General features: G+C 42.4%; 1 protein-coding gene across 9 annotated transcripts in view; it reads right to left on the bottom strand.

Annotated features, from left to right (window-relative positions):
- CARS2 (cysteinyl-tRNA synthetase 2, mitochondrial) overlaps positions 1-22,076 on the bottom strand; it is an 80,235-nt gene that overhangs the window by 16,003 nt on the left and 42,156 nt on the right. For all 9 annotated transcript variants that reach the window (XM_075590696.1, XM_075590694.1, XM_075590698.1 and 6 more), the window contains one exon: positions 8,361-8,490. In XM_075590696.1, coding sequence (XP_075446811.1) covers positions 8,361-8,490 — 130 coding nt within the window. The remainder of the gene's footprint in view (positions 1-8,360; positions 8,491-22,076) is intronic.

Here is a 22,076-nt window from a genome sequence, read left to right as displayed (position 1 = left end):
GGCAAATCTTCACCTGTGCTGAGAAAGGTTGCCTAAGCAAATAAATGTACCAGAAGAAAATAAAATGTGAGGCGAGAACCTACCCCTTTGACCAGTAGGACAAAAATAAACGCTGTGAGGAAGAGAACAGGGATCCTTATATGAGCTGATAGAGCCCGAGTCATTCAAAGTTTGTCCTACCCCCAACTCTGCGGGGGATAATCAACCTTTGTATCGGCTTAGGCGGGAAGGAGAGAGAAACGCACTTTTCCAATCTATAAATCTTACAATGACCATTTGAAGCAGAAAAAAAAAAAACTTTTTGAAGTTCAAACTATAAAAAAAAAGTTTGTCTTCTATAGCACTGACTATGTACGTAGCACTGTACATAGAATTTTTTGAGGCACGAGTCCCTGCCCCGTACAGCTTACAATTTATGTTTTTGGTGCCTGAGGTCTGACCTGCCCAAGGTCACAATGAGCGGACACTGGGATTTGAACCAGGCTCCCTGGTTTCAAAGTCAGTGTCATTGTTTCAGTCAGTGTTTTTACTTACTCACCGAGCTGCTCCATAAACACGTTATATACAGTATATCTTTCCATATAGATGTGTGGGTACTGGGGCAGTTTGCCTTCGTTTTGTTCAGCTGGATTTTTCTTTTCTCCTCAGTCACTAGGTTTCCAGGTATCAATTATTTCCTACTATGACGTGCCTACAGGGCTACGGGTTATACACTAAACTCATTTCTTCCTATTACTGATTTCTGTACAGGTTTACCAGACATCTTTCGTATGGTCTAAATGCTGTGTGCTGTTCTTGGGCTATATTATATAAAAGGGATCCGCTTTGTTGGTGTACACTCTAAAGTCTCTCTATTCCCTAGCTAATTGAATTTTGATCCTCAGGTGGCACCTCGATTGAATGTAGTGTAAAACTTTCTAGAATTCATAGTTACAGTGAAGCATCCCTCCTACCGCTTGCCAGTTCAGCTACCAGCTATATTATATACACAATGCCCCACACTAGGACAATAAGAAACTGCATATATTCAGTGTTGGTACCTGCTAAACGGAATCTACCTTAACGAGGTTGGCAGACTTCTATCATGTTTAAATGATGCAAGCAAACGACTCCTTTGTTACAGACACTTAGGTTCTAAATGTAAAAATGTCACTAGTGTATTTTTGTCCAATTAGTAGGAGTGCAGGAATTGTTCTTTATTTTCCATAAATGTAAGGTCAATCTTTTTACCAGTTGCATATGTCACAAAGGGAGAAGCGCAGGTAATATGTACAGTATTTCTTTTCTAGACAATGCCACACTCGTTCATCCTGACTGTACTGCAAATGTTGGCACTATGTATCAGATTTAGGACCTCCAAAATGCTAACAATGTTTCACATTTTGCCTCCGTGTCCTAGATATCACTGACTTGGACTTTCATCATGTGTCTATTCTGTATACCAGATACTATTGAGAACATTTTTACCCCAGACGGTATGCGCCTCATTTAATCATCACACACAACCCTTAGAAATGTACTTTGTGTTCTATTAACGTAATCGCTATGACACATTACACACAGATATAGTGTTTGTTCTTATTTGTCTACCATATTTGCATTTGTATATATCTCGGGAACAATTTGTGATTATAATATACTCCATATGATGTAATGTATGCAAATTTTGCGGCTGTCGATTTTTTTTCTTTTTATTGTGCACATTTCTTTCAAGTTTTTACTGAGTGTTTTGTTTCACAACGTTTTTGAGATGTTTGTCTTTTGAGGTGGGTATAAATATATTACCTTGTGCGTTATCGCCTTCTTGATAAAGGTGTGTGTGTGTGTGTGTGTGTGTGTGTGTGTGTGTGTGTGTGTATATGTATGTACAGTGGTGTGAGAAAGAAAGTACACCCTCTGAATTCTATGGTTTTACATATCAGGACATAATCATCTGTTCCTTAGCAGGTCTAAAAATTAGGTAAATACAACCTCAGATGAACACCACATGACATATTACACCGTGTCAGGATTTAACAAAAATAAAGCCAAAATGGAGAAGCCATGTGTGAAAAACCAAGTATACCTTATGATACAATAGCTTGTAGAACAACCTTTAGCAGCAATAACTTGAAGTAATCGTTTTCTGTATGACTTTATCAGTCTCTCATATCGTTGTGGAGGAATTTTGGCCCACTCTTCTTTACAACGTTGCTTCAGTTCATTGAGGGTTGTGGGCATTTGTTTATGCACAGCTCTCTTAAGGTCCTGCCACAGCATTTCAATCGGGTTGAGGTCTGGACTGTGACTGGGCCATTGCAATACCTTGATTCTTTTCTTTTTCAGCCATTCTGTTGTAGATTTGCTGATGTGCTTGGGATCATTGTCCTGTTGCATGACCCAATTTCAGCCAAGCTTTAGCTGTCGGACAGATGGCCTCACATTTGACTCTAGAATACTTTGGTATACAGAGGAGTTCATGGTCGACTCAATGACTGCAAGGTTCCCAGGTCCTGTGGCTGCAAAACAAGCCCAAATCATCACCCTACCACCACCGTGCTTGACAGGTGGTATGAGGTTTTTGAGCTGATATGCTGTGTTTGGTTTTCGCCAAACGTGGCACTGTGCATTATGGCCAAACATCTCCACTTTTCTGGAACAATGTCCTTTGGACAGACGAGACCAGTCTTGTGGTTTGTTCAGATGCAACTTTGCAAACCTAAGCCGTGCTGCCATGTTCTTTTTAGAGAGAAGAGGCTTTCTCCTGGCAACCCTTCCAAACAAACCATACTTGTTCGGTCTTTTTCTAATTGTACTGTCATGAACTTTAACATTTAACATTCTAACTGAGGCCTGTAGAGTCTGAGATGTAACTCTTGGTTTTTTTTTTGCAATTTCTCTGAGAATTGCATGGTCTGACCATCGGGTGAATTTGCTGGGACGTCCACTCCTGGGAAGATTGACAACTGTCTTGAATGTTTTCCACTTTTGAATAATCTTTCTCACTTTAGAATGATGGACTTTAAATTGTTTGGAAATGGCCTTATAACCCTGCCCAGATTGATGGGCAGCAACAATTGCTTCTCTAAGATCATTGCTGATGTCTTTCCTCCTTGGCATTGTGTTAACACACACCTGAATGCTCCAGATCAGCAAACTGCTAAAACTTCGCCTTTTATAGAGGTGGTCACACTTGCTGATCAATTAATCAAGGGCATTTGATTAGCAGCACCTGTCTGCTACTTAGCATCGTAATTCCTATGGAAGCAGTAAGAGTGTACATGGTTTTTAACACATAGCTTCTCCATTTTGGCTTCATTTTTGTTAAATAAATCATGACAGTGTAATATGTCATGTGTTGTTCATCTGAGGTTGTATTTACCTAATTTTAAGACCTGCTAAGGAACAGATGATTGTTATTATGTCCTGATATGTAAAAACATAGAATTCAAAGAGGGTGTACTTTCTTTTTCACACGTTTATGTGTGTGTGTGTGTGTGTGTGTGTGTGTGTGTGTGTGTGTGTGTGTGTGTGTGTGTGTGTGTGTGTGTGTGTGTGTGTGTGTGTGTACAAACAGTATAATCCCATTTATATAGCGCCACACACACAATATAATCCCATTATACTGTCATTTCCCAGAATCCCTTGCTGCAGTGGAAGCACTGTATACTTGGTGATAATGGTGAAAGGCAGGGCTGCAGACCTGTCTAAGACATGCAAATGAGCACACAGTAATATTTGTAATTGTTGTATGTTTTATGGTGGAGGATTTTGTGTCACTTTTTATACCCACCATAATTTAACTAATGTGTGGTGTGTATGTGTATACACACACATACACACAGGTAAAGACCGCATACTCACCTCGTATTACGGGTATTCACAAGACCATAAAATGTCCTCTAAGATAAATAGGATGGTCGGTGCTCTGAGACAAAGATAGGTATAACACACACAAGACAAAAAAAGTCTCAATAATGAGCACTCAGAATATCCCTAGAGAATATACCAAACTTTAATGTAATCAATTATAACAAGTTAAAACATATTAAAACCAAGTGTGCATACAATCCACAATGACTGGATGGACTGAGTACACTACACACTAAATACACGTTAATGCAAATTAAGAGTGTGAGGTGCACGCCTAAGCAAAAAATGTTGTCAGGTCAGCAAGACCGGATAGATGGATATATATTATATAGAACAGGAATCCAAGAAATCCGCACCACTCGCTCGTGGTCGTCAAATATAAAAAAAAGTTTTAATACATCAAACAAGCATCAGGGTAAATACAAGAAAAAGGGAGCGACGTTTCGGGCCTCCCGGTCCTTTATCTGGCCCCTCCAGCAGTGTGCATCACACCGAGTCTATATATAGTGCATGGAACTGTTTGCAAATCCTGAGAAGCGTGAAACGTTGGCGGGGCTCTCCTTTTCACTTTTTTTCCCCATGACCAATAAAGAACTTTTTTATGAGACACGCACCCTCCTCTCTACTTTTTTCTGGATATCTACAGTAGTGCTCTGCCAGTTCTCTTCCTTTCTATCCCTCAAGGATTCGCCTGTACTTTGCACCATCCATTCCCCCCTCTATCCTGACAAGCTTCCCAGTTCCTGCTGAAGAGGAACATCCCCAGAACATGATCTTTCCACCACCATGCTTGTGTAACGCTTGCGCTGCCCACGAGCAAGACAGGATCCCGGTACTGAGGTGGGGAAGTAGTAAACCACACATACACCACAGCGGAAGCGTGCCTGGCAGGCGGACTGTCAAACGTAGCCGGGTCTGGGTTGGAGAGTGGGTTAGTTGATACTTGCCAAGGTCTTGGAATGGAGAGGTCAAAATAGTCAAGTCCATTAGCCGTGGTCTGGGGTTGGAGAGGCTAGAATCGTGGAAGTCCCTATAGCCGTGGTCTGGGGTTGGAGAGGCTAGAATCATGGAGGTCCGTATAGCCTTGGTCTGGGTTGGAGAGGTCCACAGAGTCGAGGGTAAGCCGCGGTCAATATCCAGAGGGGTTCCAAAGTCAAGCCGGGTCGGTACACGAAGAGTTAAACTGCAAAAGAACACAGGACAAGGAGCCAGGCACAACAGACGCAGGAGCTCAAGGCTACAACAAGTTATGCTCAGCAAGGTAGGAAAGGAACTGCAGTGTATTTGTAGCACACAGGAACCAGTAGCAAGGGAGGCGGAGCAGAGGCAATGATTGGCTGCAGGAGACAAGTGGGCTAAACGAGTACTTGCCATGCAGCTGGGGTGGGGTGCACGTCGTCACGTGTGCGCGCTGCGTGTGAGAAGTGCGGCACGCCCGAGGGGGGCGGAGCCAAGCTCCGTAGCACTCTAGAAGAGCTGCGCGCACTCTGTAAGCAGAGCGGGGGTGCGCACACGCGCTAGTGCCAGAGCGGAGGTCTGAGAGATGACAGGTAATGAGAGAACACGTCGTATATGTTCCCCGATTCCTTACAGCTTGACAGTGGGGATCGTGTTGACTGGGTTATGTGCAGTGTTGGGCTCGTCTGAACACAAAACCTTTTTCCACACATCTGCAGTATCATCTATATGGGTATTTGCAAACTCCATATGTGATTTAAGATGAGTTTTTTTGAATAATGGCTTCTTTCTTGACACCCGTCCATACAGGTCAGCTATGTGTAGGGACTGGCTTATTGTTGGTGTGAGAACACTGACAGTGAGGGGGCAACCAGACTCACTAATAAAAGGTTAAGCCCGTTTGGTTACCTCTGTCCATGTATTGGGGTTCGGGAGTGTCAGCTCTTGAGCCCAGTGATTGTACATGCATTCTGTAAAATTATGCGACAATAAAGAATGTATGTGTTTCTACCTTTCCAGGAGTGCCGGCAAGCAGAGATTGCTGGGCTATGAGTTTCAAGGGGGTTTTTGCGGAGAAAGTGTTGACAGAATGTGTGTAGGAAGTTGGGGTCCAGAGTTGCTGGATACCCCAAAAATGTACCTGAAAATCGTGCTCGATTCCCGGATACATATAGGCACATTGTCGCGACAAAATCTCCCCTTAAACGCTTGCATGACTCGCTGCTTGGATTCCCTGCTTCAGCACATACCAGAAAGGTAATTGGAGAATAGTGATGTGAGGTGTCCCTGGAACGGTCATGGGGTCCCTAGGTTAAGGGGGATACCCAGTTATTGCCCATGTTACCCAGAACCCGGTATAGGTGTTCTGGGGTTCTCCAACCATATATAAGGTTGTGAGGAGTCTTAAAGTCCAAGTCTAGTTATAGTGTGTGGGAATATGGCTAGTAAGGAATAAAGTGCAACTTCTTATTCTATTCCCCATAACCAGCAGACTTAGGAAAGTTAGAGTGTATATTTTATTAACAGTGTGTTTAAAATACATACATGCCTGTGCACAGTGTAATGAGCTGGGTCTTTCCGGCCGATGTTCTGAGTGAGTCACTGGGCTACCAACTTGGTGCCAGGGTGTCTACTCAGACATCGGATATCAAAACCACAGAGGATGCCAGAGGTATGATGGAAATTTGGGCAGGTGGTTTAGGCTCGAGTACCCACATCCTGGGATGAATGGAGGTCCCAGGGACTACCATTTGCCCCACCAGACTGAGGAGCCTAAACCAGTGGGGGGCTTCTGAATACCAAGTGGCTAAGGTGACAAGCTTGTGCGTGGCCTTCGCTGATTCAGAAGTCCCGCTTGCCCGGCTTCAGAAGACTGGCATCACTCTGATTGGTTGGTGAGAAAGTTCCCACGCTGGGATTGGCTGTAGTATTTCATGAATGAACTCAAATACTATAGGAATCCCTTAACCAATCCGTTGATGAGATTCTAAGCACCAGAACAGCAGCGGCAACTTTGAATGTACCAAAAGATGCTCTCGGAGAAATAGCAGCGAGCCGGCTTCAGAAATTTAAAGGCATAATATTTTCTAAGTCCAGCTTTTTGCGGCCAAGTTTTGAAAAAGGAACGTAGCGGTCGCAGCTAGGATTGCAAGACTAATTTAGTTCCAGGACGTTTAGAGCTAACTCCCGGTGAAGTGATTTCAGGACCTCCGGAGGAAAGAGAGCGGTGGCATCAGGAACTTCATGCCGATTCGCGTTCCAGGACATTTCGGGCTATGTCCCGGTCAACCAAAGACTCGTTTTACATCTAATTCAATTAGCAAAGTCTAGTTTTGTAGCCCAGACCCCCAGTAAGTGTCTTTCTTATGTATTTTGTGTTCCACTGCGTGTTTGTATATTTTAAGTGAATAAACCGCAATTTATTTCATTATCTCTTTTTGCTCAATGAATGATCCTGGTAAAAAAAAGTGTAAACTGCCTGGTCTCCCGTGACAAACATTGACTCCCATCTCAGACAAAGAACTTTGCAGATCTCTCAAGGTCATTGTTGGCTTCAGAGCAATATCTCAAACCAGTTTCCTGCTTGCCCGGCTGCTCAGTTTGGGAGGGCGACCTGATCTGGGTAGTGTCTGGGTGACATAATGCATCTTCTACCTCTTAACTATGGACTTCACTGTGCTGAGAGGGATAATCAGTGCAGTAGAATTTTTCTTGTACACTTCTCCTACTCTGTGCCTCTCTACCACATTATCCCTGACTTGTTTTGAAAGCTCGTTGGTCTTCATGGTTGCTTTGTTAGATTAGTATGTGAGATGCAGCTTGAAAATCTTTATATACCGGAGGGAAATGATCTACAAATTACACACAGGCAGAAACCATTTCACTCTTTCAAACAATTCATTTCATTCATTTTCAAACACAAAACTGATTTAGGGCTGGAGTAGCAAAGGAGTTGAATACTTATGGATTTTGAGTTTAAACTTAAGACCCCCTTATGTCCCCCCCCCCCCCCCCCCCCATTCAAATGAATGGTCCGGAAGGAGCTTTCTGGCACAGAAAGGTGTCGTGGGGAACAGCAGCGCTTAGTATATATAGAACTTTATCTCTTAGATGCCTCGAAATGAGCAGACTTCAATTGATGAAAACAAAAACCGTAACAATCACAGACTCCAACTTTGATGCATTCCATTATACGGCTGAGCTTATAGTGCAGGCTATGGCGACGCGACCACGTGACGTCATCTGTCGCCATAGCGATTGTCATAGCGATTCCTGCTTATAGTGCAGGAGACAAGAGGGGGGGGGCGTGGCCGTGAGCAGTTCTCCCTCATTAGCTGAACTGCTCACGTGCCGCTGATGTCACGTTGCGGTCGCCGGAAGAAAAAAAAAATCAACAATGCCTCCCCCTAACCAGTCTCCAAATTGCTCGCTGACTTACAGTAAGTGCAGCAAACTTGCCACCAGAAGTCTTTCACGGCTTCATTCACCAACTAAAGGAAACAGCATGTAACTTACTCTGTCCGTGACACACTTCATGTTTCATAACTGACCTTGCAACAGTGGAGCACTCAATGTGCCAGCCGGGCCTTCCTTTACCCCATGGAGAAACCCAGCAGGGCTCGGCAGGTTTGGAAGATTTCCACAAGGCAAAATCTCTGATGTGCCGCTTTTCACCGGTAGCTGTCAAACATATCATTTGTTAAAGCTATTTTAACTGATAACACACACACACACACACACACACACACACACACACACACACCTATATCTGTATAAATAAATAACAGAGAACCTATCAGAATTTGCAGTTCATTGCAAATTCAGTGTTTGTGATACAGAACAGAAAACAATTGAAGCCCTCTTTCTTATGTCTGTGAATTCACTGTATAACCCTGTTCTTTAACTGTAACCATGTATTTTTTATAACTCTGTGCCCAGGATATACTTGAAAACGAGAGGCAACTCTCAATGTATTACTTCCTGGTAAAACATTTTTTATAACTAAATAAAAATAAATATTAAGTAGCTTGAAAGATTGAGATACTGAATATGTCTTGCTCATCCTGGCAGGGTTATGCTTCTGAATTTAAGATCAAATACTAGGTTATGCCACATCCCCAAGGAGCAAATGTAACAATGGATCATCTGAGCAGCTTTTATCCAAGTGCATCAAACTCTTTGCAAGTTCAATCCAACTCTGTCAATAAAACATTGTGTAGCCTATGACTAATCAGATTGCATCTTAGTACAGTCACTGTCAATGAAATAAAATGGTATTGCAATTTTGTGTGCAAAATGTGCTCAATAGGGGTACATGTGTTTCAGCCTTCAATTACTATAGCAAGAAACAGCAATTGGCATCACATCAGATGTACTTAGCCCATGTATAGTTAGATATTGTATTTATTGGAAATACACACACACACACACACACACACACACACACACACACACACACACAAAAACAGTGCTCAGTTAAAGAATAGTGAACAAATGGGAGTGTATAGATTTAAAAAAAGTGGTGAATTATATGAATAATATATAACGGAAATCGCATATAACGACAAAATAATGCTGCTCTGCGTAGATTAACCTAATCCATATTTATGTGTACAAAAGAAAAAAAATAGAGCGCAAATTTATGTAGTAGGTATCAAATATAAAACCATTTTATAAAAAAACAGGGCAAACAAATTCCCTTATACAATGATATATTACGAAGATAAAAAACAATTGTAGAATAGAATGTTTAAAAAACAAATATTTCCAATCATAAGATGTAATTCTGTGAAGAGAGCAGACATTAACTGAGGCACTAACTGGCATTAACTGGTGTAGGCTACTGTATAGCACAGGGATAAACATGATTATACATGATACAAAATGACAATCAGATCTATAATGGATTTATATAATCAAACCTTAAATATATGAACTAAATTAAAATATATATATATAACGAACAAGGGCAGAAGGCACACTGTAAACAAGAAATAAACTGATGCTTATCCCATATGCACATTTTAATCTGGTCTGTAACTGTTTCATTCGCCCATAATATAAATTATCTTTAACTGTGCATGCAATGTCTTGTATATAATGTATACCCTGCTCATTATGTAACTGTATTTGTAAACATGTATTATTTGTCTTAACTCTGTGCCCAGGACATACTTGAAAACGAGAGGTAACTCCCAATGTATTACTTCCTGGTAAAATATTTTATAAATAAATAAATAACATAGAAAGCCGATATTACCAGATGGTGAATCCGGAAAGGAGAGACAGCACACAGCCAAGTAGTAGAAACAACTGTATTGATATATAATAAAACAGGCACTGCATCCAACGTTTCGGTCAGCTAAATCCCTGAGGAAGGTCACGTTTAGCTGACCGAAACGTTGGATGCAGTGCCTGTTTTATTATACATCAATACAGTTGTTTCTACTACTTGGCTGTGTGCTGGTCTCTCCTTTCCGGATTCACCGTCTGGTAATGGTAATGTGTATATATATATATATATATATATATATATATATAAATATATATTATTGCCATTACCAGACGGGTAATATTACTAGTGTCCAGATTCTCATTGAGACCTCCTGGAGACAAGCTATTTGCCTTGAATATTCAAAAGGTCTCCCTACGAGAAAGCACCTTGATCCTATCACCTGCCAGAACAGAAAAGGGGATTTGTTCCAGACCCATAACTTTGAGACCTACAGTACTTGCACTCCACAGTAACTACCCTGCTAAAAGTTTGCAATGAAATCCAGTGTGGAATGGAACTGGGACAACTCACTGGTGCAATATTCCTAGATATGCAAAGGCTTTTGATACTGTTGATCATGTTATCTTGCTTAACAAACTCCGGTGCTCTGGAATAGGGAAGCATGCTTTAAACTGGTTTCATTCCTACCTATCAGGTAGATCCCAACATGCGTCTATCTCAGGCTCTAACTCCATCCCCTTGGATATCACCTGTGGTGTCCCGCAAGGCTCTGTTCTGGGGCCCCTACTCTTCTCAGTGTTCATCAATGATCTTCCTACAGCCTCAATACACATGTATTGTATGTCTTTATTTATACAGCGCCATTAATGTACATAGCGCTTCACAGTAGTAATGCAGATGACACAATCTTTTATGCACCCAGCCCTAGCCTCTCAGACCTTGAACACATATGTAGCGGTCATGTAAAATGGCTACAGTCATCTCTCCTGCTGACAGTAAGGCCTGGTAACTTGTGGGCATGCCAGCAGTAATTATGGAGGTTTGCCCTCACACCCTGGTGGGGTGCCCTGTGTATGGATGGGAGTGGTCACATGCTCTGACTCCATGGTTAGTGATGTCAGAGGTGTGTCAGCTTCCAGAGTGTACATAAGGCACAGCACTGTCTAAAAGTTAGTTCTGAGTTCTGCTAAGTGAAGGAGGAGTTCTGTCAAGTTCAAGTTCAAGTAGTTAAGACAGTTATGTTCTAATAGCTGCAGAGGAGACTGTGTCCAGGGACCTGGCACAGGGCAGAGATCCCTGCGGGGATAGGGAATCCCTATTAAAGGAGAACTACACCTTTTAAAGGGAAGCACTGACTGAATATGAGTGGCTAGAAAATCTACTGCGAGGGGCAGCTAGCCCACTCAGGCAATAAAGATGTTCTCAATCACAAACCCTCTCGTGTACATGTGTGGAGTGAATGTACAGAGAGGAGCACCACAGAGGAGTTCCTCGCCAGGACCATCCCCAAGTGACCGAAGGGACCCTGATGAGGTGGAGGCGCTGCACTGGAACTAGGTAGGACTCTGCACACTACCTCAGCTGCCTGTCTGGACGGGTCCCCCCCACACACCATCATGCGGGAGACTCAGGAGTCCTGTTGCCAACAGGTGCACCACCAGACACTACCACACTGTAATGGGGACCGGTTAGACCACAGGGGCCAATGTGAGATTGGGTGGGTCAGGCCGGGCCAGAAAACCCGTTACACATACTTCAATCTGACTTTTTGAGACTTTTACATTGGATTTCCCAAAACACGTTTTTAAACACGGACAAGACTAACAATGGTATTTGGGACCAAGGCTAACTTTTTAAAGCTTCCAATGACTGAGCTCTAGATCAGAACCAACGCTAATACCGCCCTAACTCCTGTTACTAGTTTTAAATACTTGGGCATATGGTTTGACTCCCATTTAACATTTGGGATGCACTTTGATACCCTGACATCCAAAACGTATGCCAAACTAGATGTACTTTACAGGCACAAATCCTCCCTAAGTCTGCTGGTCAGAAAGCGTATCGCACAGCAGATGCTAATGCCAATTATATACTATGGGGACATAGTATATGGCTCGGCACCCCAAACCCACCTTAGCAAACTTGATACCCTCTACAATTCAATATGCCGTTTTGTTCTCCAATGCAGCTACAACATACATCACTGCAAAATGCTGAAAGAACTAGATTGGTCATCACTTGAGTCTAAGCGCAAAGTTCATCTTTCCTTTCTTGCCTTCAAATACTTTCTGGGCAAGCTACCCGTCTATCTGAACAAGCTCCTCACCCCTATCACATGCAGCACTTATCATCTGAGATCTGACTCCAAAAGACTGTTTGTGGTCCCAAGGTTCAGCAAAGTATCCGGCCGCTCCTCTTACCGTGCACACCAAAACTGGAACATTCTACCGGAGGCTCTCAGCCAACACCAGTCTAAGTTCTTTCAAAACTAAAGCGGTCTCACATTTTAATCTGGTCTGTAACTGTTACATACACCTATAATATATATTATCTCCATCTGTGCATGCAATGTCTTGTATATAATGTATACCTTGTTCACTTATGTAACTATGTATTTGTAACCATGTATTTGTCATCATAACTATGCCCAGGACATACTTGAAAATGAGAGGTAACTCTCAGTGTATTACTTCCTGGTAAAATATTTTATAACTAAAATAAATAGTGACAGAGGAGAAAATGTTTAGACAAAATGATTTTTGACACCATTCAGAATGTTCCTCCTATGCTCTAGGAATCTAGTGCAAAATGGACGAGTGGTGCGACTTACATATTGTAGGCCGCAACCAGAAGTGTTGAGATATACCACAAAGGTTGTCTGACAGTTAATAAAACTTTTAACTGGAAATATATCACCATTCAAATCAGAAACAAACTTATTTTTTGTATCTATAAAGGAGCAGGTAATGCAACTCTCTCTGTGACATTTAAAGTTCCCCAAAGGTTTGGAACTAAATCTTGGTGGAGCATGAGACCGTAATTTGCTGGGAGCCAATATAGTTTTGTGACACTCAGCCATCCTATAGATGATGGAAGGCTGTCGCTCCAAATGAACCTTCAGAATAGGGTCGTGTTAAAATGTCCCAATGCCTATTAAAAATGGCCCTAAAATCGATCTATGAGACTGACTGAATTTGGTATCAAAGACTGTTTTGTCCTGTACTAAAGACTTACCCTTTATATTGACTCTGGCCTGATTTTTCTCTTTAGAGGATTTAAGTATTTCCTGTCTATCAAGACAAGCGGCCCTCTAAAAGGATTCCTCAATATGTGAAATTTCAAAACCCTTTTCAACACATTTGACCTTTAGTAAGGTCCGACTGAACAACGAAATCTCAATCAGTGGAGCAGTTACGTTTTAACCTGTCAAATTGGTTGAATGGAATGTTTTTCAGCCAAATTGGGAGGAGACTGCTCTTGGCATGGAGGCAACTATTAATGGCACCTCCTTGATATGCACATCTGTCTGTATTTCGTTGTTGGAGTCAACTTTAAGGCAAAGATCCAAATAAATAATGGAAGTACTTCCATTATTTATTTGGATCTTTGCCTTAAAGTTGACTCCAACAACGAAATACAGACAGATGTGCATATCAAGGATCCTATAAACCCTCCAGGAAGACCTATAAATTTCAGGCGTTAGTTCATTCACATCCAACCTTTCAGCTTATATTGATAATTTTACAAAAAACAGTCAGTCAAGAAACTACGCTCTTACTTAAAAGACACAACACATGTATTAAATTAAATATTATTTGGCAAGAAAATTATTATCTAGTCACGTGTGATGTCACTTCACTTTACACAGTAATAGATCATGAGCACGGTTGTTTAGCTGCACAATATTTTTTACAATTAGAAAACCCTTACACAGATGCACAAGCTGATTTTATTGTTACTTTAATTAAATTCACGTTAACACAATTTCTTTTGTTTTAATAAGAAATTATTTTTACAGGTTAATGGCACGGCGATGGGGCCAGGTTTGCACCAAGCTATGCCAAATCTGTTAATGGGAATGTGGGAAGACCAAAACATCTGGTCCCAACATGGATTTGGTGCAAACCTGGTGCTCTGGACCAGATTTGTAGATCTATTCTTTATTTGGCACAGTGATCACGTTAGTTTATTATCATTTTTGGAATATTTAAATCGAAATACATATAATCTTACCTTCACGTATAATTTTAGTGATACAAGTCTGGAGTTTATTGACTTGTTTATCTATATAGAAAAGGGCCAAATCCATACCAAAACCCATTATAAACCTGTCAGTTGTCTCAATTATATTGAGGCTGACAGTAACCATCATAAACCATGGCTTACAAATATCCCTCAAGGGGAATTAAGGAGAGCCAAATGTAACAGCTCAGACAATAACATCTATGAACAACAAGCGCAAGTTATGCTAACAAAGTTTATATCTAAAAATTATAAAGACTATCCTTAATGAAGCCTATACCAATATAAAGAAAATAAATAGAAGTGATCTGCTTAAATATAATTCTAAAATCAAAAATATCAGTGATACAGAAAATACTATAAATACTCCATTAATCACAGCATACAATCCTTTAGCTCAGGGGTACGCAAACTTATAGTGCTGCGCCCCCCTGTCTCTCTCCCCCCCGGCTCGCGCCCCCCGCCTACCTTCATCCGCGCCAGATGATGCTGCAGGGTCATGTGACGTAACGCGTCACGTGACCCGCGACATCATTTGACCCGTGTGACGTCACATGGCGCCGCGGCGTTATTAGACGCCACGTTGCCATGGCGACACGTCACACAGCGGCTGAATCCCGGTAAGTTGTCACAGAGGCCTCACGCGATCCCCCAGCATTTAATTTAAATGCCTGGGGGAAGAGCACGGGACCTCTGCAACTGCCCGCGCCCCCCCCAGCAAAATCTCCCGCCACCCCTGGGCATCCCGCCCCCCACTTTGAGTACCGCTGCTTCTAAAATAAAAAAAGTAGTACATTGACATTTTGTCCAAAAAGTCCCAATTCTTCAACCTTTTCTTCCAAAAACACCACGTATATTATTAACGAAAGCTGATACTTTAAAAAAGAAGTTTGCTCCAAGTTGTTTAAAACCATCTTGCAATTAAGAGATGTACAATAATACTTTTTTTTTTAGACACTAAAGGTTTTTATAAGTGTCTGAAATGCAAGATGTGTAAGTTAGATCCACATGGATCTAAACAGACAGAAAGGTTTCACATCCACTCATACTGGAAGTATAAGATTGAACACCTCATCAGTTGTGATTCCATTAAAAATAGTCTAATTTAATGCCCGTGCAAAAAGCAATACGTGGGACGGACCATAAGAAAACTGAAATTGCGTTACAAATATCCAAAAAGGATTTTTGCAACACAATTTGTCCAAACATTTTGCTGAACACCATGACAAAAATCCAACAGGCATGGAATTGACAAACTGCTATATAAATTGGAGAGGAGGCGACAACATCAACGCCATTTCAAAACTTGAGACCAGATGGATACATACATTAAAAACTCTCATACCTCTGGGTCTAAATGTAGATGTTGATTTAGGTGCCTTCCTAGTATAATTGATCATTTCATTCTTTCAATTATGTCCTTACTTTTTCTATTTAAGGACAGGTCCATATCCAGTCCACCATGCCTTTAGTAAAATTGGCTTTATCTCATCAAGCTGTTATATAGTTAATAATGTCTAATTTGTATTATACAATTAATTTGTTCTGTTTACATGATATTAAAATATGTTTAATTGTATTTTTATTTAAAAATATATCCGCCTACATACAGAAAAGTGAGGGAACAAATATCCAATGTCATGTTGATGGAGAATCTAACGAGCTATCTAGAGGATTCCATGATTAAATTCTGGAGAGTCTGGGATCCCTTTCTATAACAGGGCTATATGGGCAGGAGCGGAGAGAGGTAGCAGACTTTTGGACCCCTTCCCCAAATGGAATGTTAGAAGTGTTGAGAATAAAAATATGATGCATAAATGTATTGATACTTTGTGGTGATGATTTGTTTATAACATGTGGTGAATTTCTCCACTCCCCTTTTTTTTCCACTCCTACCCCTCCCCTGGTTTATATGTTTGTGTGTCCCCAAGTCCATGTTATATGCTTCCCGCTATTAAAATGTATCCCTTTATTATAATTTGTTAGCTCCAAATGTACACCACAGTATAATTAATAAGTACAGTATCAAGAGCCAACTATAGATGACAATGCATCTGTTAAATGTTAAAATGGATATTTTGTGAAAATACAAATAAAGAGATTTAAAAAAAAAAAAAAAAAATTATATATATGTAGCCCCCTGTAAACAGCTCAGGCTATACCTATCTTCCTTCTACTGTGGTAAGTCCTGTTAAGAAAGGGCACCAGTAATCATTATGGGTTTTCCCCTGTCATAGCCCTAACCTGAATGGTAGATGCCGGCCTGGACTCTGTTGTAGGCGTGAGCAAGAGGGAGGTTCTGCTGACACCAGGAGGGGAGGGGCTAGCGCTATATTTAGCAGCCCACTTCGGCGAGTGGTGGTTGTTCTTCGTGCTTGCTGTGTGCCATGTTCCTATCTGATTGATGGTCCTTTAATGAAGAGTTCGAGCGAGCAGAGAGAGCAAGGGTCTAAAGCTGCTGAGTATTAGGCCGTAAGCCACGAATCCTGTTGAACGGTCCGAGGAGTATCGGGAGGCTACGGGCTCCCCGGCACAGCGTGCCGGTTGAGAGCAAGAGGAACCAAACCGATCAGCGTCTGTAAGTAGAGCTGATAGAACCATAGACTGGTGGACCAATGCCCTCACCCCGCTGCCAGGGGTGATGGGAATCGAAATCAAGACCCACCCCGAGAATAACCTCGGGGGTGGGCCACGGGGTATTGCCGCCCTAGCTCAGACCATCCTGTCGGCCGAGTGACTTGGAGGGAAGGAGAGGAGGTGGTCGTGGGGAGTTGAGCAGGTTGTACTTGGCTCTGGCGATTGTTTTGTGGCTGCCGGCCGCCTTATTGTTGGGATATCGTTGCCCTGTCAAATAAAGAGACTGTTCTGCACCCGTAAAGACTGTGTGATTTGGAGAGAATAACCCTGGGACCCGAGGGGTTCTTCTATACCGGTCCAATCCCATTACCCTGGGAGTATAGAAGATGGAGGCGCTGCACCACTGAGATAATATGGAGGCTACCACCCCAGAAGCCCGGTCCTGGCTCCCCCACAACATCGCGGGAAGCTCAGGCCCTCCTGTTCCTCACAGGTACGCACCACTACACCTGTAACCAGCCCACATGCATCCCTCACACTCCCTTAGAGACTGGGGTGGGGGGGGGGGGGGAAACAGGGTTACATATATATATATGTGCTCAAAGCTGTGACCATGCAGCAAGCTTAAGCCTATAGGGAACCATGTTAAAAATGGTTTTTGAAGCAAAAAGTGGCACTGTGTGCTCATTTGCATGTCATTTCCCAGAATCCCTTGCTGCAGTGGAAGTGCTGTGTGCTGGGTGATAATGGGGAAAGGCGGGGTTGCAGACCTGCCTAAGACATGCAGATGAGCATACAGTTGTATTTACATATACACACACACACACATATATATACACAACCATATACAGGCATACCCCGCATTAACGTACGCAATGGGACCGGAGCATGTATGTAAAGCGAAAATGTACTTAAAGTGAAGCACTACCTTTTCCCACTTATTGATGCATGTACTGTACTGCAATTGTTATATACGTGCATAACTGATGTAAATAAGGCATTTGTAACAGGCTCTATGGTCTCCCCGCTTGCGCACAACTTCAGTACAGGCAGGGAGCCGGTATTGCTGTTCAGGACGTGATGACAGGCGCATGCGTGAGCTGCCGTTTGCCTACTGGGCGATATGTACTTACTCGCGAGTGTACTTAAAGTGAGTGTACTTAAAGCGAGGTATGCCTGTATATATATATATATATATAAATACACACACATATACATACATATATATATACATACATATATATATATACATACATATATATATACATATATATACACACACACACACACACACACACACACACACACACACACACACACACACACACACACACACACACACACACACACACACACACACACACATATATACCAACAAACACACAAAAAGGGGATGTTGCTCACACTAAACATAAGTGGCTAAACCAGAACCTAAATGTCACTGATTAATTGGGTATCAAAAGTCAACCCAAAAGAAAATCAGAAACAAATAATGAAGGTAAACTGTTGGTGCTGGGGGATGGGGAGTAATATAAAACACACAGAAAAGAACTAAGACAATCCCGTAAATAGCACTCTAAAATATACCACAGCAATACTCAAATTAAACTGATGTGAAAATAAATGGATGCTCCGTCAGTACAGAGAATGAACAAGATTTTATTAATAGAACAGCAATGAACACCAACTTAAAAACATAAACACACAAATGGCAGCTCCAAAAAATGACAGGCTATGACTCACTAGAAAATATAGTAAATGCTAACTAATAATCAAATAACTAAGATGTGTCCAAATAATAATAGTATTACACAGATCTAAGCTAATGGATACAAAGAAAAACCCTTAAAGTAACAAAACCTTGCTACACACTAATAACTGTAGCTACAGGCATGTGGAACAATATGGCATTTAATAAACCTATGCACATAAAAATGTGTATAGGACAAAAAATATAACTTATACCAAGGGAAAAGCACAGGGGAGAAATAAAAGAATATTAACAAGACTCATACCCTGGCCAACAAATACAAAAAATAAAATGAATAAATACACAGCATGAGTGTATATAGTCTCTATGGTCCTGGCACAAAGGCAGACACAATGCAAAGGTATATGAAAAAATACTGAGTGCCAATGTGCTTAAGTTGACCGAACACACATGTGCATGGATACCACGAGGGAGCCTGACTCCTAACAGGAGAGAGAGAGATACTCAGCTGTTGTGTCGTGACAGAAGGGGTCAGTTCCTGGTAGTTCCAGCTTCACTGCGTGCTGGTGTTGAAAAGAATGAAAGTCCACATAGACCGCATCATGCGGTGAGAGTCACGCCAGAAAGTAATGAGGGGGAGCTGCCAGAAGGAAACCACTCTACTACGCGTTTCGCCCGTGGGTGGGCTTCTTCCCAGAGTGATACAGACAAGGGGAGGCGAGCTAGTCTTTAAAGGGTTTCCCTTAATTGCCTGTACTGCCTTCCGATCCTTGCAGCCTATCACAGACGCGTTACTAAATGGATGACGTCACACGCCCCGGTGTCTGCGGTAAAGTAATTGCTGCTGATACACCGGAGAGGGGGAATCCCAGCCGGTGTAATTACTCCGGATTCCCACACAAGTGAGCAAGTGCTGCATCAATGACATCTTGATGTTAATGCCATGGGTGACGTCATCGGTCCGTGATAAACTTCGAGGCAGTATACCAAATTTGGCAATCTATGTATAGGAAGGCAGCAAAAAAGGGACACAGATGTTAAACATATATGAGACATGAACAGCACACACAGGTTCCTACACAAGATATCAAAAGAGAGCGGACAGAGGAAACTGCACTAGTAGTTAGAGTAGGCAAATACTAAATAATAATCTAAAGATTAAAAAGATAAATAGTAAAACAGAATAGAGAGACCATGAAGGCCAAAAGAAGACAGGAGAGAAGATAGAATGACTCAAGACCTATAAAGAAAAGAAGAGGTTAATAGTCACTAATTATCTGCAAAACATATTATATAGCAGTATAAGGCTAAGGCCCCGCTCCCAGAGTCAGCGCACCCGCACTGCAGACAGGCGGTGCGCTGACATACACAGACCGCGATATGCGGTCTGTAGGGAGCCGGAGCGGGAGGTGGGCGGGAGTGGGAGGTTTGACAGGGAGGGGGGCGTGGCTTGAGCGGAGGGACCCGCTACTCTCCCCCCCCCTCCCTCCACTGACTCGGGCTGGAGCTGCTGAGGGTAAGTATTAAACGCACACACACGCAGGCACTCATACATATACATACACACACACACACACACACACAGGCAGGCACTCACGCACACACACGCGCGCGCACACACAGGCAGGCACTCACGCACTCATACACACACAAAGACAGAGGCAGGCACTCACGCACTCAGGCACATACACACACAGACAGGCACGCACGCACTCAGACACACACACAGACAGGCACTCACGCTTTCACTCCACACTCCACCCCGCTCCCCGAAGCCTCTCCTCCTCCCGAAGCCTCCCCTCCCCATTGGCTCACAGCCACACCACGTGACGCGTCAACGCTAGACATCACCATTTTCTTGTGTCCCCTAGCGGCTGACGCGCCACAGCATGTAGTGCTCTGTGCCACCAGGGGGGACCGGGACCGGCTCGCAAGGATTCCCCTGCTGATGGGGAACTCGCGACATGGCCGCCCGCGCCAACGAGCGCAGCGGGACAGAGGCCTAAGAAGTGTATAGAGAAAGGGGGCAGTGAAAAATTATAACATAGCAAAACCAAGGGAATCATTCATTCCCTTGGGTTGCATAGTGTTTAAAAGGACAATCCAACGGCATTCCTTTTTAAGGAGGGCTTTTTCCAAATCCCCACCTCTGATGCCCAAAGATACTTTGTCAAAGGCAAATGCAGAAATACATGTATTGTCTGAGGCATGGCACTGTAAAAAGTTTCTTGCCACAGAAGTAATCTTTTTAAAATTATCCAAATCCCGCTGAGCTGATCTGATGTTTCTAGAGTGCTCTAAGATCCTGAACCGAAGCTCGCGGGTAGTCATTCCTATGTATTTAAATTTGCAAGGACATGTTAAACAGTAGACAACCCCTTAGATTTGCAGTTAAGGGTATAGCCAATATCATAGGTTTTACTTTGATCACTGTTTGAGAATGTGTCTGTCGGTAGCATTAATGTGCATGCCGAACAATTATTACATTTTGAAAAGTCCTTTGTCCTGACGGTGAGAAATGTCTCACTAGTATGAGGACTGTAGTGACTGTGTACAAGATGGTCTTTTAGATTGGGTGACCGTCGACTCGTTAGATTCACCCTGTCGCCCAATGCATCTTTGAGTTCTCCATCTGTGCATAGGATCGGCCAGTGTTTCTGGAGAATAGATTTCAAATCTCCCCATCTATCATTGTAAGTTCCAATGAAACGAGTTTTGATGTCATCAGTCTTCTTCTGTGGTTGTAAGAGTGTTGCACGTTTTTTTGTCACAGTATTTTTGTACCCCTGATTAATACATCTTTTACTATAACCTCTAGATGCAAATCTATTACGCATCTCAACTGCCCTAGACTCAAAACATTCTTCAGTGGAGCAATTACGCTCAAGATTTTTATTGATGTCGATGGCAATGTGGGGACTGACATCTTTAGGAAGTCTACCTCTACTAACTCGATTCTCCACGCCTCAAGCTTCCACCAGCAACACCAGATTCAAGGCATTCCTCGTAGTGAATTTCTGAGGTTAAAGCGTAATTGCTCCACTGAAGAATGTTTTGAGTCTAGGGCAGTTGAGATGCGTAATAGATTTGCATCTAGAGGTTATAGTAAAAGATGTATTAATCAGGGGTACAAAAATACTGTGACAAAAAAACGTGCAACACTCTTACAACCACAGAAGAAGACTGATGACATCAAAACTCGTTTCATTGGAACTTACAATGATAGATGGGGAGATTTGAAATCTATTCTCCAGAAACACTGGCCGATCCTATGCACAGATGGAGAACTCAAAGATGCATTGGGCGACAGGGTGAATCTAACGAGTCGACGGTCACCCAATCTAAAAGACCATCTTGTACACAGTCACTACAGTCCTCATACTAGTGAGACATTTCTCACCGTCAGGACAAAGGACTTTTCAAAATGTAATAATTGTTCGGCATGCACATTAATGCTACCGACAGACACATTCTCAAACAGTGATCAAAGTAAAACCTATG

Source organism: Ascaphus truei, chromosome 3 (genome assembly GCF_040206685.1).
Source record: "Ascaphus truei isolate aAscTru1 chromosome 3, aAscTru1.hap1, whole genome shotgun sequence".
NCBI lineage: Eukaryota > Metazoa > Chordata > Amphibia > Anura > Ascaphidae > Ascaphus > Ascaphus truei.
This window is presented reverse-complemented; position numbering and strand designations above follow the sequence as displayed.